Here is a 13,751-nt window from a genome sequence, read left to right on the forward strand (position 1 = left end):
TTCACTCTGTCCTGGTCCCCAGACCCCCGCTCTGGCCTGGGGCCCCTGCAAAGGCTCCCGAAGCACTTTGGGCTCTATGCGAGAGAAGGGGCTGCATTCCCCACTGGGACAGGCATCGCGGTAGAGGAACTCACTGCATTTTGGCTGGGAACCAGTGGCTGTTTCAGAGCAAAAGCAGTCAGTCTCTCTCATAAGACACCCCCAGGGTGAGTCATGGTCCCTGGGCAAGAGGGAGGAAGTACCCGCCTTTAAAAAAAGACATCCAGGGTCTGTGGGTAAACACTGCCCAAGGAAGCAACAGGAGAAAGAGGCTTGGGAGACTCCTGAAACGCCCGGGTGCATATGGACCTGGCTCCATCCCGAAGGGTGCTTTGTGATTAACCACGGGGAAAAATCCACATCGGGAGCAAGAAGCTGGAAAATGAGGATTTTTCTGGTTTGGACCCTTTTCCCAGGTGAGACCCAAGAGCAGAGGTTCCCACTGCATGGGCTCTGGCAGAGCTGCGGAGAGGCTGGGACTGGGCCAGCCCGGGAAGCCCACTATGGTCACAAGAGCCTAGCTGGTACCATCCTTTTCTTGTGGCCAGTAGACAGCTACAGGGGAGGACTCTGAGATGTGCTGGTATTGCTGTCATATGAACCCTGGCAATGAGGCTTTTTGCTTGTTTAACAACACGCGTGCTTGATGTGGGCTCTTTTTATTAACAACTGGGGACATCTCATCTCCGCACCGCTCCCCGGTGCAGCAGGTGCACAGACACAGCGTCCCTCGGGACAGGGTGCCCCCGAGCATCCCAGGCTCAGATCCCTCCCAGTTCCCTGAGGCGATGCCAGTACATGCTCGCAGCACCTCTCCCGGTCCCCCACAGGTGGCTGGGCAGTGACGGGCCCCACGCAGGTGACAGCGGAGCAGGGCGGCTCTCTGGCAGTGTCCTGCAGCTACAAGCCGGGCCACGAGCTCTACCCCAAGTACTGGTGCCGCCCAGGCTTCCTCTGGTTTTGCCTCACCTACATCGCCCAAACCGACGGCTCAGAGGTGACGGTGACACGGGGCAAGGTGTCTATTGGGGACAACCACACGGCACGCTTGTTCACGGTGTCGCTGGATGGTGTCACGCCAGGGGACGCAGGCTGGTACTCCTGCGGGGTGAGGAGGAGCCTGTGGTTCAGCTTGTGGCACACCACCGAGGTGATGGTCTCCACAGGTAAAGCTGGATTGGGAGCAAAGCGATGTGTGTGATGGAGCCTGTCACTTGGGTCACAGTGGTGGGGACAGGGCCTCTCCAGCCAGGGGTACACAGGGGTTGTCAAAGCGGGAACAAGCTCCTTGCAGGCACCAAGACCTGCTGGAGCTGCCCCAGTGCAGATTTGGACGAGGGACAGAGAAGGCTGTACAGAGCTTCACGCAGAGCGGAGCCTCTCCCTAGATCTTGTTCAGCATCTCTGCTTCCACAAGCCCATCCTTTGGGGCTTCCAGTCCCTCCCAGTAAAAAACCTCTGTTTCTTCCTCCCCAGTGCCCAGTGCATTGCCTGGAGACCCCCATCCCCACCTCCTGCACCTCCGTGGCCGAAGTGTCAGGGCAGAGACCCCCTGCTCAGGGGACAGGACGGGGTGCAGGGGAGGTCTCCACTTTCCTCTCACTCTCTGTGTTTTCTTCACAGCTGTTTCAACCACGACTGAGGGCAGCGACATGAGCCCATTGGCCACCAACCTCCTGTGCCCCGCGGGCTGTGAGGCGCAGTGAGTCAGGGCTCAGCGTCCGGGCAAGCCCCCAACAGCATCCCCTGGCCTAAGACACCTTTTCCCCTGCATGCATCCCCCAGCCCTGCATCCCCCCCATTGCAGGAGTCCCAAGGAGCATCCTGGGGACAAGCGGGGTGGCTGGCAGACGTGCAAGTGCCCCAGTCCCCATCCTCAGTGCCCAGACCCTGCTCAAGTTCTAGCATCACCTCTTTTCTCCTACCCAGGTCCCAGCTTGGTATCACCCACCTGCTGCTCCTCCTCAGCATGAAGGTGCCCGTGGCGCTGGCCCTGGCATGTGGGGTTGCATGGGTGAGGAGCCGGCGCAGGAGCAACAACCGGGAAAACCTACAGCTCTTCGAGGTTACTGGCAGCACCAGAGCACCGGGCTGCCCACCCACGCCGAGCACCCCAGAACCGCAGAGATGCCCTCCTGTCCCCTTGCCCCCCACCCTGCCGGGGCTGCGCCACCCGTCACGGCCACCCCGCTCTGGGAGCTGCTGGCCACCGGGCGCTTCTCCCTCCGTGAAGCCTCGGCCCCTCCTGGCAGTCCCTGTGCTGGGGAGGGGAGGGTCTGGGGGACAGGGACCCTGCGCCCGCTGAGCTGGAGCTGCCAACTGAAGACAATTTTGCAATAAAGCCTGGGTATCCTGCACATGCCTGTCTGTCTGTCTGTCTGCCTGCCTGCTCCCTCCTTTGGCTGCCAGCACTGCCTGGCACACTGGTGGCCACTGATGTTGATGGGTGGGGCTGTGGAGTGGCTGGGGGTGACGTGGGGCCAACGTGGCCATGTGGGCGCCTGCTCCACCATGGCCCGGCTGAGCCGCGGTGCAGGGAGAGGAGCCCTCAGCCCTGCCAGCCCTGCCTGGTGCAACCAAATGCCCATCTTCAGCTGAGTGAGGGCCAGGGAACGGTGTCCTTCCACAACTGTCTCCCCCACTACAGCAATTTTCCACCCTCAGACAGAGAGCAAAGCTCACACTAGACCCAGCTGCACTGTGGGCTCCTTTTCTCATTGCTCCGATTATTTTCCAGGTTCTGCATCTCCAAAAAGTGGGTACCCGCACACTGCTGAAACCCCACTCTTTCCCTGTGCTGGGGTGGCTGGCCCCAGCAGCCACACCATGGAGAGCAGTGTGGCTACCTCCATCCCCCCCAGGGCTACACCATGTCCCAGTTTCATGGCACAACCAGCTTCACAAGCGTCCCCCCAGGGAGCTTTGGGGGAAAGTTGTTTCTCCTCAGCTTTTTTAAGGAACCAAAATGCCTGAGGTGCCATGAGCAGGCATGAACCAGGAACTCGCAGCCTGATGCAGTCACATGTGGCAAAACCTCCACTGCAGACGCAGCAGTTTGGCTGCCCAGGAGTGAGCTGGGGAGCCCGGCCATGTGCCCCGTACCTCGCTCTCCCTGCCGCTCCACTGCCTGCTCCTGCCCGGTAGGTGCTGGGAGCCCTCCGGGAGCGCAGGGTCCGGGGCTGTGCTTCCACCCACGGGGTTCCCAACTCCTCGTTTATTGTCTGTTGGGTCTCTTCTTCCTGGGCCTGACCAGTGACACCTCCTGGGTGAACACGTGGGAGTGGGGAAGCTCCAGGAAAGAGGCACTGGGGGAGTGGGTGAGACATCCCGTGTCCCTGAAGTGCCCCATCTGGGGACAGTCCCTGCCACAAAAATACCATGTGCAGAGGGGACGGAGGTGGCAGCTCCGAGGCAGAGCCACAGGGAAACGCAGGGCTCCCCGGTTGTTCCCTGCAGGGGGAGGGACCTGGGAGCACTGCACAGGGATGCCTGGCAGCCCAGAGCCCAGCCCAGGTGATGCTCAGGACAGGGACCCTTCGCCCCCAGAGAGCTGCTCTCAGGGGACAGGGTTCAGAGCCAGGCACAAGACAAGGACAGGGACAGCTCTGTTGTAACTCCGTCAAGGAACACCCTCAGCACCACTAAACTACAACCAACCCTTAGCAATAACGCTGTTTCTTTTCACCAAGGACAGAGCTGCAATGGTACCGGCAGCGGGTCTGTGTGTGAGGCTTTGGTCCGAGCCAGGACCAGCCCATGGCTGTAGGAGAAAGACCCTGTGACACCCAGCATGGGCCTGGTCCCTGCACATGGGCTGCATTTGTCCTGCCTGTCCCCAAACCCTCCCTCAACCCTGGGAACTTCTTCCAAAGGGTTTGCCCAACCCAGCGCAGGCTCAGCAACTCATTGATGGGAGGGAGGGAGGGAGGGAGAGCACTGGGGGGGACTGGTACTTCCAGGGGACATTCCAAGGGATGGGGATGAGGAGGAAGCCTGGAGAGATCTGATCGGGGCGCTGGGCATAGGGCTATGTCACAGATGGAGTGATGCACTTCACTCAGACAGAAGCATTAATATATTTACTGATATAAAACAAAGATTTAATAAAGTTTGATAGTAAATGCAACAGAGGTTTAGCAAGATTTGATGGCAAGGTACGCTTGGTTATTTACTGCGTAGAGGACAGGGTCAGACAGAACGGTCAGGGAGACCCTCCGGTTGAGTTGAGGTTCAGAGAGGACCCCTGGCTTTCTAAACTCCTTCTGAGAGAGGAGTACAGGTGGACCTGGGTCCAAGCCTAGTCCCAGACTTGGTCAACAGTTTATGTCTAAAGGATTATATGCGCACAATCACTCTAAGATATAATCTTAGTGAAGCTTCAAAGTTTAGCATGCTATTAGCCACGAGAAATCTCTCAATCTCGAGAAGTAACCTTGAGAGGCGTCCCTACCCAAGGGGAGATCCTGGCGTGCAGCCCGCTGCCATGCAGGAGAGCTCAAAGCGCTCGTGGGCTGTTCACTATGTATGGGGGTAAGATGATTAACTTACAGTCATATTTGCATATCGACCACAGTACCGGTATTGGGGTTAGGTGGGTGCATTGCTCCAGTTAGCCCTTGGCTATTGCGTTGTTATCTGTCTCCCCGAACCCATTTTGAACTGGATGCAGCCATCACGACTAGATGGACCTATTGTGACCACCACGAGCAGTTACCGCTTGGGCAGGGTTACAGGAGATGGAGCTCAGGCTGGGGGCGGGGGGGGACGACACCACACCATCACAGGCTACAGAACCGCAGCGGAGGGGCTGTGCTGGGGACAGCCCAGGGGGACACACCGGTCAGGGCAGTGGGGATGGGTGGTCACGTCCAGCTGCACAGGGACAGGAGGCTGGGGCTCCTCCTCTGTTTCCCATGGAGGGGTACAGGCTGTCCATGTGGGGGCACTTCCCCCAGCCTGGGGGCATGTTTGGGGCTCAGGGGTTCCCTGCGCAGGGCTGAGCCACCCCTCGAGAGGCAGCTCCCCACTAGGCTCCCTGCCTGGCCGGAGAGGTTGGGCAGTGGGGCAGCGAGGCAGGGAGAGTCAGGACTGCACCTCACTGTGGGGACTGTGCCAGGGGCAGAAAGGGGAGCCTGTGGGGCAGGGGAAGGAGCAGAGGGGCAAAAGCAGGGTAGTAGGGCTCACGGGACACTGCATGGCAGCGCTCTCAGTGACAGGGGAGGCAGGAAGTCAGCTGAGACCAGAGTAAACAAGAAACCCCACACTCTTCCTAAGCCTCCAGCAGCAACGGGGTCGGTACCACAGGCAGAAGGGGAAGCAAAGTCCCAGAGACACAACGAAGAAGGAGCGTGAGGGGAACGGCCCAGGCCAGCCTGTCCGTGTGGCTCCTGCTGCTGCTCACCTGGATGCTGCTGCCAAGTAAGGCTGCAGGGACGCCTGGGGCTCAAGCCCCACACTGGACCAGCCCCATGGGGCAGGAGGTGTCGGTGCAGCGGCAGCACGTTCACGGCTCCGTATGTCTTCGCAGGCTGCTGGGTGGTGAAGGGGCCCCACACTGTGAGGGGATTCCTTGGGGGGTCCCTTTCGGTGAACTGCAAGTACCGGCACGGTGATAGACGAAGCCCAAGTTCTGGTGCAAACTGGGAACAGATTCTGACTGTGCTGCTAACATCGTCATCACTTCGAAGAATCAGTCTGTGGTGCGGCGGGACTGATTCTCCATCAGTGACAATAGTGCACGGAAGGTGTTCACAATGACCATGGAGGGCCTGGCTGAGGGGGACACGGGCACCTACCTCTGCGGGGTGCGAAGGGGCACAACCCAGCATGATGAGAGTCATGGTGTGAAGGTGATCGTGTCCACAGGTCAGTCCCTGCATCTCCCCCCCTGCTCTGCACAGCACCAGTGACAACCACGTCAGGGGGGGGCCGGGCCGGGCTATGGGAGTAGATGGTACCCGGAAGAGAGGGAGAGAGGGACAAAGGCAGGTCAGTGCCTGGAGCCACGCAGTGCATCTGTCCCCTCTTCGCATTTGCAGCCCCGACCCTCAGCCTGGCCCCCACCCTCCTGCCGACCGTGGATGACACACTGGGAAGTTCCGGTCCCTTCCGCTACTTCCCGGTGCTGGCCGGGCTGCAGGTGCTGGCGCTGCTGGCCATGAGCGGAGCCGTGTTCTGGGTCAGCCTGCGGAGCGGCTGAGGCCCCGGCGGGGACCCCCCGGCCACAGCCGGCGCCGCTCTGCCCCGGGACGCCCCGGCCCCGACGGTGCGGGCGGGGAGGGAAGCACCGGAGCCCCACCGGGCCCTTCCCGCCGCCGCCGCCGGCTGCAATAAAGCTCCTCCGCCCCAGCTCCGCACCTCCGCGTCTTCTTTCCGTCGGCCCCCGCCGTCAGGCAGCCCCGGGGGTCCCGACGCTCCGCCCCGACGGGGCGGGCGGTGCCGCGGGGGCGGGCCGGGCCCCGCGGAGAGGAACCGGGCGCGGCAGGACGCCGATCCCCGCCGTCCCGGAGCGGTCATGCAGCTCCTGCCGCTGCTCGCCTGGGCGCTGCTGCCAGGTAAGGCCGGGCCGGAGCACCCCGACCCCCGGAACGGCGCCGGGGGACGGCCCCGACGAGCGCGGGGGGACGCGGTGGAGGCAGCGGCTGCGGCAGCACTCCCGCGGCTCCGTGTGCCTCCGCAGGCTGCTGGGCGGTGACGGGGCCCCGCACCGTGCGGGGATTGCTGGGGGGATCCCTCTCGGTGAACTGCAAATACGAGCGCGGCGATGAGACGAAGCCGAAATTCTGGTGCTATCTGGCAAAAGTGTTTTTTGCCTGTGATGATGACATCGTCATCACGTCGGAGCTGCAGCCCGTGGTGCAGTGGGACCGATTCTCCATCAGTGACAATCGCACACAGCGGATGTTCACGGTGACCATGGAGGACCTGGCCGAGGAGGACGCGGGCACCTACCTCTGCGGGGTGCGAAGGCACCTATTGCAGCGTGATGAGCATCATAGTGTGAAGGTGATCGTGTCCCCAGGTCAGTCCCTGCATCTCCCCCCCCGCTCCGCACAGCACCAGTGACCACCACGTCGGGGAGGGGCCGGGCCGGGCTATGGGAGTAGATGGTACCCGGGGGAGAGGGACAAAGGCGGATCAACGCCCGAAGGCGCCCGCTGCATCTGTCCCCTCTTCGCATTTGCAGCCCCGGCGCCCAGCCCGGCCCCCGCCCTCCCTCCCACCACCCCTCGGCCGCCCGCGGCGGGGACGGACGTTCCGCAGAGCACTCCCGGTCCCTTCCGCTACTTCCCGGTGCTGGCCGGGCTGCAGGTGCTGGCGCTGCTGGCCATGAGCGGAGCCGTGTTCTGGGTCAGCCTGCGGAGCGGCTGAGGCCCCGGCGGGGACCCCCCGGCCACAGCCGGCGCCGCTCTGCCCCGGGACGCCCCGGCCCCGACGGTGCGGGCGGGGAGGGAAGCACCGGAGCCCCACCGGGCCCCTTCCCGCCGCCGCCGCCGCCGGCTGCAATAAAGCTTCTCCGCCCCAGCTCCGCACCTCCGCGTCTTCTTTCCGTCGGCCCCCGCCGTCAGGCAGCCCCGGGGGTCCCGACGCTCCGCCCCGACGGGGGGGGCGGTGCCGCGGGGGCGGGCCGGGCCCCGCGGAGAGGAACCGGGCGCGGCAGGACGCCGATCCCCGCCGTCCCGGAGCGGTCATGCAGCTCCTGCCGCTGCTCGCCTGGGCGCTGCTGCCAGGTAAGGCCGGGCCGGAGCACCCCGACCCCCGGAACGGCGCCGGGGGACGGCCCCGACGAGCGCGGGGGGACGCGGTGGAGGCAGCGGCTGCGGCAGCACTCCCGCGGCTCCGTGTGCCTCCGCAGGCTGCTGGGCGGTGACGGGGCCCCGCACCGTGCGGGGATTGCTGGGGGGATCCCTCTCGGTGAACTGCAAATACGAGCGCGGCGATGAGACGAAGCCGAAATTCTGGTGCTATCCGGCAAAAGTGTTTTTTGCCTGTGATGATGACATCGTCATCACGTCGGAGCTGCAGCCCGTGGTGCAGTGGGACCGATTCTCCATCAGTGACAATCGCACACAGCGGATGTTCACGGTGACCATGGAGGACCTGGCCGAGGAGGACACGGGCACCTACCTCTGCGGGGTGCGAAGGCACCTATTGCAGCGTGATGAGCATCATAGTGTGAAGGTGATCGTGTCCCCAGGTCAGTACTTTTGGGTCCCCCGCGTCCAGAGCTGGTGTCCCCTCCGAGCGCTGGCAGCGGGGGCTGCAGCGAGGGGCAGCCCGGAGGAGGTGGGTGCCCTGGCCCCGTGGGGCAGCCCCAGGGTGTCACCAGGGCTCGGCAGGTTGCTACCACAGCAGGCGTCGCCTTCACCCATTCCCCATGCCCAGGTCTCACCACAGCCCCTCCTCAGCGCCCCAGGGTGAGCCACCCCCTTCTCTAAGGCAGCACCCTGCTCTCCATGCCCCATTTCCCCCTCTCATCGGATCCTGCTGGCCCTGTCTGCTCTCCTTGCCTTATTTCATAACACCAGGGAGTTCCTCACCCCCTCGTGCCACCCCATTTCCTCCTCTGGAGCATCCAGTGCTTGTGGGCACCAGGCCCTGGGCTTACGGACCGTCCCTCTCTGTCCCCTCGCCAGGGACCAGCCCCTGCAGTGGGACACTTATATGGGGCTGTTGTGTTATTACTGGGCTGGGCATGTGGTGCCAGACCCCCTTCCCTGCCAGGTGAACTCTGCTTCGTGCATGCATGCGTGTGCGCATTTTGGGGGGATACTGGGACCACAAAAAGCCTCCTGGGCAGGGAGTTAGAGCCCTCCCACCTCAAGGAGCGTGCTCTGGATGTGGCAGAGGGGATGCAGCATCTCCTGGTGTGATGGTAAGTGAGTCACTTCTGTCTCACTGCAAAACCTGCAGCATTTTCCCCGGCAGAGGCAGGGAGACTGGCTGACCTCTTTTTGTTACAGCCCCTACTTCTTTCTCCACAGCATCACCCTATTCCCCAACCACCGAGCACACCAATCTCACTAGCTCTGTATCAGTCCCCACGCAGACAACTCCCCAGGGACAAGCTGAGGAACTGGGATCACATGGCTCCAACCCCAAAGGCTCCAGCCCTCCACAGTGAGTACCAGCTCCTGCCCGCAGCAGCTGCCTCCCGCCATGAGGTCTCTGGTGCAGCTGGAGCCCTGCAGCCCTCCGGACTCTTCACACCTCCCTTAAGGATTCGGATCTCCTGCTTTTGCCTTTAGAGACCAGCATTTCATCCTCTCAGCCAGCCATTCCACATGGAAAATAATCCCAGCAGCGCTGGTCACTTGGCACTGGCAAAGATCTGCTTGTCCCCTGTCCATCTTGCAGCTTAAGCCAGGCACAGGTTATCACCCTGCAAGAAGTAATTTCTGGCTGAGGCACCGACTCCGTTTCCTTCCCCAAAACTCAGAGGGACTGTTTGCTTGTGGGAAACCTGAGTGCTGGGCTGGATTCTGTTCTGCTTTGTAGTCACGTACGACATGGCAGAGAGGGTTGACAAAGCACGAGACCGAAGCGGCAGAGCTTCCTCCCTCCTCTCCTGCCTCTTGGAGGCGATGCGGGAAGCGGGCAAAGCTGAGGCTTCCCATCAGCATGCTCGAGGGGTGGCTGACACACGGACCTTGCCTGGTTGCCCATTACAACAAGGTCAACAAATAGCGGAGCTAAACCAGAGCAAAATTAAGTGCAAGAACGCATCGTTAAAATAGAGAAGACGCAGCAGCTCTCAGACCCGCATGTCCATTTGCGTCTGCAGTTTTCAGTCGGCTTTGCTCCGTGCCCAGCTCACAGCCTGAGCACCCCTACGCCTGCTTCCCTTCCTCTCCAGGACGCCCCGTCACCCACCGCTGCTCCCCGCACATGCTCCATGCTGGTTCCCCCCCCGAGTCTGCTTCTGAGAAGTGTGAGAACAAAAACTCTTTTTTTTTTTCTTGCAGCTTGGATGTGGTTGAGCACATCCTCACTCCAGGCACCATCATGGTTCTTCTTTTGCTTGCAATTGCTGCTGGGGTTTTGGTAATACTGTCCAGGAAGAGGAAGAAGGGTGAGCAAAGCTCTTGCTGCCACACACCCTCTGTTTCTCTACCAGCCCGTCTTCTGCTATGTATTTTTTTTACTCTATATTTCTTGTTTCTCCCCCATTCCCTCCCTGATCCATCCAGTCCGTTGCTGAGACCTCCACCGAGGAGGTCTCTTTTCCCAGAGGGAGCGGTGGGACCATCCCATGGGTCTTATCCCTGCGGGAGCGGGGAAGGGTGGCTCTCGGGATGGGTGCTGCCCGGCACAGCACCCGCTGGAGTTTGTCTGGGCACCGTCAGCTTCTCCAGACGCGCTGGGTTGCTCAGGCCAGGCTTGCTGCAAAGTTTAAGGCCAGTGTGAAGGACAGGGAGGGACAGGAGGGGACGTCACCACCTGGCAGGTGGGGTCCGGTTTTATTTGAAGAACTGCTCGAGTTTAGAGGTCTGACAGGGCAACAGGTTCCCTTCCTGCTTACAGCGAGATTTGCAGCAGCGGCGCAGTTTTGTAATACATTTCATTTCCTCTGGTTTCATGCATGTCCAACCACGTCCGTGCTTTATCCAGCCCTCTCCGCAGCAGCTGTAGAGATGGATGGGATTCACAGCACGTCACACACAGTAAGGCAATCCGCACGCGGTCTTGGAATGGCGTGCTCCGAGCTCTCCTGGGGAGGGGAAACATTGCACCCCGAGCTGAGCCAACAACCTGCCTGACCCCAGTGCTTTCAGCCAGGCTCCCTTTAGGCTGGGAGGGATCCTTCGGGCTCCATTCGCCAACGGAAAGACCCAACCAGGGATTTTGTGTGACTATCGCGGACTATTCCTGGGAAGGGAATTTAGGATTTAGGGCTGAGAGGTTCCTCCCCAAGCCCCTCCAAGCAGGGGAGCCACTTCTCGGGGTGAAACAGCCTTGGGAACCCGGAGCAAAGCACACCTGAGGAGGCTGCGGGGCAGCTGATCTTCGGTCACTGCTTGGGAAGTATTTTCTAATGTTTACTGCCAGCTTTCAAGGAGGGGCCGGTGTCGCTAACCGGATTTTCCCCGGGAAATGTTGAACCAGCCCTTGCTGCGGGGTTTAATTTTCCCCCAGTGCTCCTGCAGCCGTCTTGGCTCTCATCGGGAGAGGCAGCAGGACGGGAGATGTTCCCTTCCCTGCGGGCTGCAGGCAGGGCTGCAGGCAGGGCTGCAGGCAGGGGAGCCGCAGTAGGTTAAGAGCTCACCCCTCTCCTTCGTGTGTCAGGGAGAGGATACCTTGAACTACGCGGACATTAACCACCGCGGGGGCACAGCCGAGAGCCAGTTGTACAGCAATGCCGAGGCTTTCCGCGGCTTGGCAAACACCACGACCGAATACATGGAGGTCAACCGGAGCTATAAGGTAGGAGAACGCAATGCAGCACCGAGCTCGAGGCGGAGGGCGGAAAGCTGGGGCGGGTGGGCGACAGCGTGGACAGCGGGATGGGTTGGGTGGGCACAGAGGGGGCTGCAAAGGGGACATGCCACGCTGGGGTGCAAATGACCCTGGATAGTGTGGGCGCCCTCTCCGGTCCCCGCGGCTGCCTCTGGGTGCTTAAAGCAGCCGAGAGAGGTTCCAGCAGACGGTGTTGCCCTGAGCAGCCCCGCGAAGGATGTTTTCTGTTTATCCCCCTCCTTCCCCAGCATTTGGAAGAGGAAAAAGAGGCTACATATGCCAGAGTGCAGAAGTCCCCGCCAAAGAACCAGGAGATCTACGCCAACGTGCCATCAGCCCCACGGCCCAGAGAAGAGCCCCACAGCGCTGTGCGGAGGGCGTGAGCCGGTCCCGGCCCCGCGGGCTGCTCCTGCGGGACACGCTCGGAGGATCGGGCCGGCTTTGCTCTCGGGCAGGAGCTGGCCTGACAGTGGAGCTGCTGCTCTCATAGGCTTGGATGTTTCCTTGGAGCAACCTCGAAGAGCATGAGGTTCAGCAGGAGGCGCGAAGCGGGATGAGGAGGAAATCATCCCCCTGCAATTGGAGAGCTCACCCATCCAGCAATGGTGCTGGGAAAAAAAAAACTGCCCTTGCATTGGGGTAGCCCAAGCCAGGGACCGGCCAGAGAGGGTATGGAAGAGCCCGGCGGCGGGAGGCGAGGGTGGGCTGAGGGCTGCGGGTGGGCTGCCTGGCTCCCGGCACCCGCCGCCCGCCCTGCTGTCCCCCTTTGGGCTGCGTTATTCACATGGACTGCAGCTCCCAAACCTGCTGCTCGCCTCAGACTGACTTTTTTCATGCCGATGCCGGGCAGAGAGGGCGGCTCCTGGGAAGCAGGACAGCGGGAAATGTTGCATCCAAATGCATTTGTTCTATCCAAATGCCGGGTCTCTGTGCGAATACGGTCTCGGTGCAAAGGAGATGGCAGAGGTGCTCCCATCCCTCCTGCGCAGCTGCTGGGAAGCGGCTCCTCCTAACGCCCTGCTCCCACAGCCCTCAGGGAGGTTTGCTCCTGCTCTCTCCCCTCCACCGCCCCCAAGGGCCCCCCCCAGCTGGGAGCACAGGGACGGGCTGTAACCGTGACCCTGCTCTTCTCTGCTTGGCTGATAATTTATTTTCTGGCAGCCACTAAGTATGTTCTTCTGTGTGAAGTATCGCTCCTTTATCGGTGACAGCAACTGAGAATCTGATAGGATCTAGCGGCGTATTTGGCTGTAACTGCACAGCAGTTTCCCACCTCACTAAAGGGGTTTTTGCAGAGTTTCACCCCAAAAAGCTGGTTCGGCCCCTCGCTGGTGCCCGGGTGGACTCCAGCAGCGTGGGAACCCAGATCTTTAAGGGGAAGGACTGTGCTGCTCCAGCATGAACCCGCTTCCCCTTTCCCAGCCCCACCACCCGCTGCTGTGGAACCGCTCCCCACGGGACGTCCCACGGGGCCACGTTTCGGGCACGCTCTTGCCCGCTGCGTGCCAGTGCCCTCCTCTGTGCACATTCCCTCTGCTCCTGCCCAGCGCTGGGCAATACATCCATCATGATAACCCGCTCCCCCAAAAAACAAGTCACGGGGGTGGGCATCTGTTTGTGAGGCTGAGCCGAGTGTATTTCAAGGCTTCATTTGGAGAGAATTCATTAATTTTTTAACCGCTGCAAAGCTTCGTTTCGGTATTTTTGTAATTATTTTATTCAAGAAGCCACGTGGAGCATCCCTGCTCTGTCAAAACCAAAGGCCGCTGGAATTAAATGTCTGTGGGGTGACAGTTGTGGCTATTCCTATAGGTTATTCCTATGTAATGTTATATTTCTATATAAGCAAAATTCCTCCTGTGTTCAGTCGGGCACTGAACGCACACGGGGAACAAACAGTGATGGCACAGACAAGCATCATTGCGATTTGTAATGAAAACGAGCATCCAGCCAGATTCCAGCCATTGCTGGGAAGAAAAAAAAGGGAAAGCAACCCCCTCCCCACCCACGCGGACAAACTTTTTCTGCCACAAATTTTATGTGGAACTGGGGAAAAAAAAAAAAGAAAATCTCATATTGCTTCTCCTGCTCCTCCATTTATTACTGGAGATAATAACACCCCTTCTCTGAAGGATTCAGGAGGAGGAATCAGTCGGATTTTTTTTTAGGTAACCAAGTCCCATTATGCCATATCTGGAGGTAGTTTTCATGCTTTAAAAAAAAAAAAAGAACTAAACGGCTTCCTTAAATTAAAG

The 13,751-nt window shown here is 60.5% G+C and overlaps 5 protein-coding genes across 5 annotated transcripts; all 5 read left to right on the top strand.

The window, feature by feature from the left end:
* Positions 1 to 296: 296 nt before the first annotated feature.
* Positions 297 to 2,637, top strand: LOC309679072 (CMRF35-like molecule 7; the record flags this gene model as incomplete). Its single annotated transcript, XM_082492303.1, has 5 exons — positions 297 to 455; positions 870 to 1,205; positions 1,663 to 1,741; positions 1,969 to 2,053; positions 2,449 to 2,637. The coding sequence occupies exons 1-5, from the start codon at positions 422 to 424 to the stop codon at positions 2,635 to 2,637; spliced, it is 723 nt and encodes a 240-aa protein (XP_082348429.1). The 5' UTR covers positions 297 to 421.
* Positions 2,638 to 5,792: 3,155 nt separating this feature from the next.
* On the top strand, positions 5,793 to 6,379 carry LOC309679073 (uncharacterized protein; the record flags this gene model as incomplete). Its single annotated transcript, XM_082492304.1, has 2 exons — positions 5,793 to 5,904; positions 6,078 to 6,379. 2 exons carry the CDS (start codon positions 5,793 to 5,795, stop codon positions 6,236 to 6,238), a joined length of 273 nt encoding a protein of 90 aa, XP_082348430.1. The 3' UTR covers positions 6,239 to 6,379.
* A 174-nt stretch (positions 6,380 to 6,553) lies between these two features.
* LOC309679074 (CMRF35-like molecule 6) lies at positions 6,554 to 7,555 on the top strand (the record flags this gene model as incomplete). Its single annotated transcript, XM_082492305.1, has 3 exons — positions 6,554 to 6,593; positions 6,719 to 7,060; positions 7,226 to 7,555. The coding sequence occupies 3 exons, from the start codon at positions 6,554 to 6,556 to the stop codon at positions 7,408 to 7,410; spliced, it is 567 nt and encodes a 188-aa protein (XP_082348431.1). The 3' UTR covers positions 7,411 to 7,555.
* Positions 7,556 to 7,705: 150 nt separating this feature from the next.
* LOC309679075 (CMRF35-like molecule 8) lies at positions 7,706 to 8,767 on the top strand (the record flags this gene model as incomplete). Its single annotated transcript, XM_082492306.1, has 3 exons — positions 7,706 to 7,769; positions 7,895 to 8,236; positions 8,676 to 8,767. Exons 1-3 carry the CDS (start codon positions 7,730 to 7,732, stop codon positions 8,765 to 8,767), a joined length of 474 nt encoding a protein of 157 aa, XP_082348432.1. The 5' UTR covers positions 7,706 to 7,729.
* A 110-nt stretch (positions 8,768 to 8,877) lies between these two features.
* On the top strand, positions 8,878 to 13,289 carry LOC309679076 (uncharacterized protein; the record flags this gene model as incomplete). Its single annotated transcript, XM_082492307.1, has 6 exons — positions 8,878 to 8,914; positions 9,024 to 9,159; positions 10,005 to 10,111; positions 10,651 to 10,703; positions 11,326 to 11,463; positions 11,745 to 13,289. The coding sequence occupies 6 exons, from the start codon at positions 8,878 to 8,880 to the stop codon at positions 11,877 to 11,879; spliced, it is 606 nt and encodes a 201-aa protein (XP_082348433.1). The 3' UTR covers positions 11,880 to 13,289.
* Positions 13,290 to 13,751: the final 462 nt, after the last annotated feature.

This window comes from Vanellus vanellus, assembly GCF_965231255.1.
Source record: "Vanellus vanellus genome assembly, chromosome: 17".
Taxonomy (NCBI): domain Eukaryota; kingdom Metazoa; phylum Chordata; class Aves; order Charadriiformes; family Charadriidae; genus Vanellus; species Vanellus vanellus.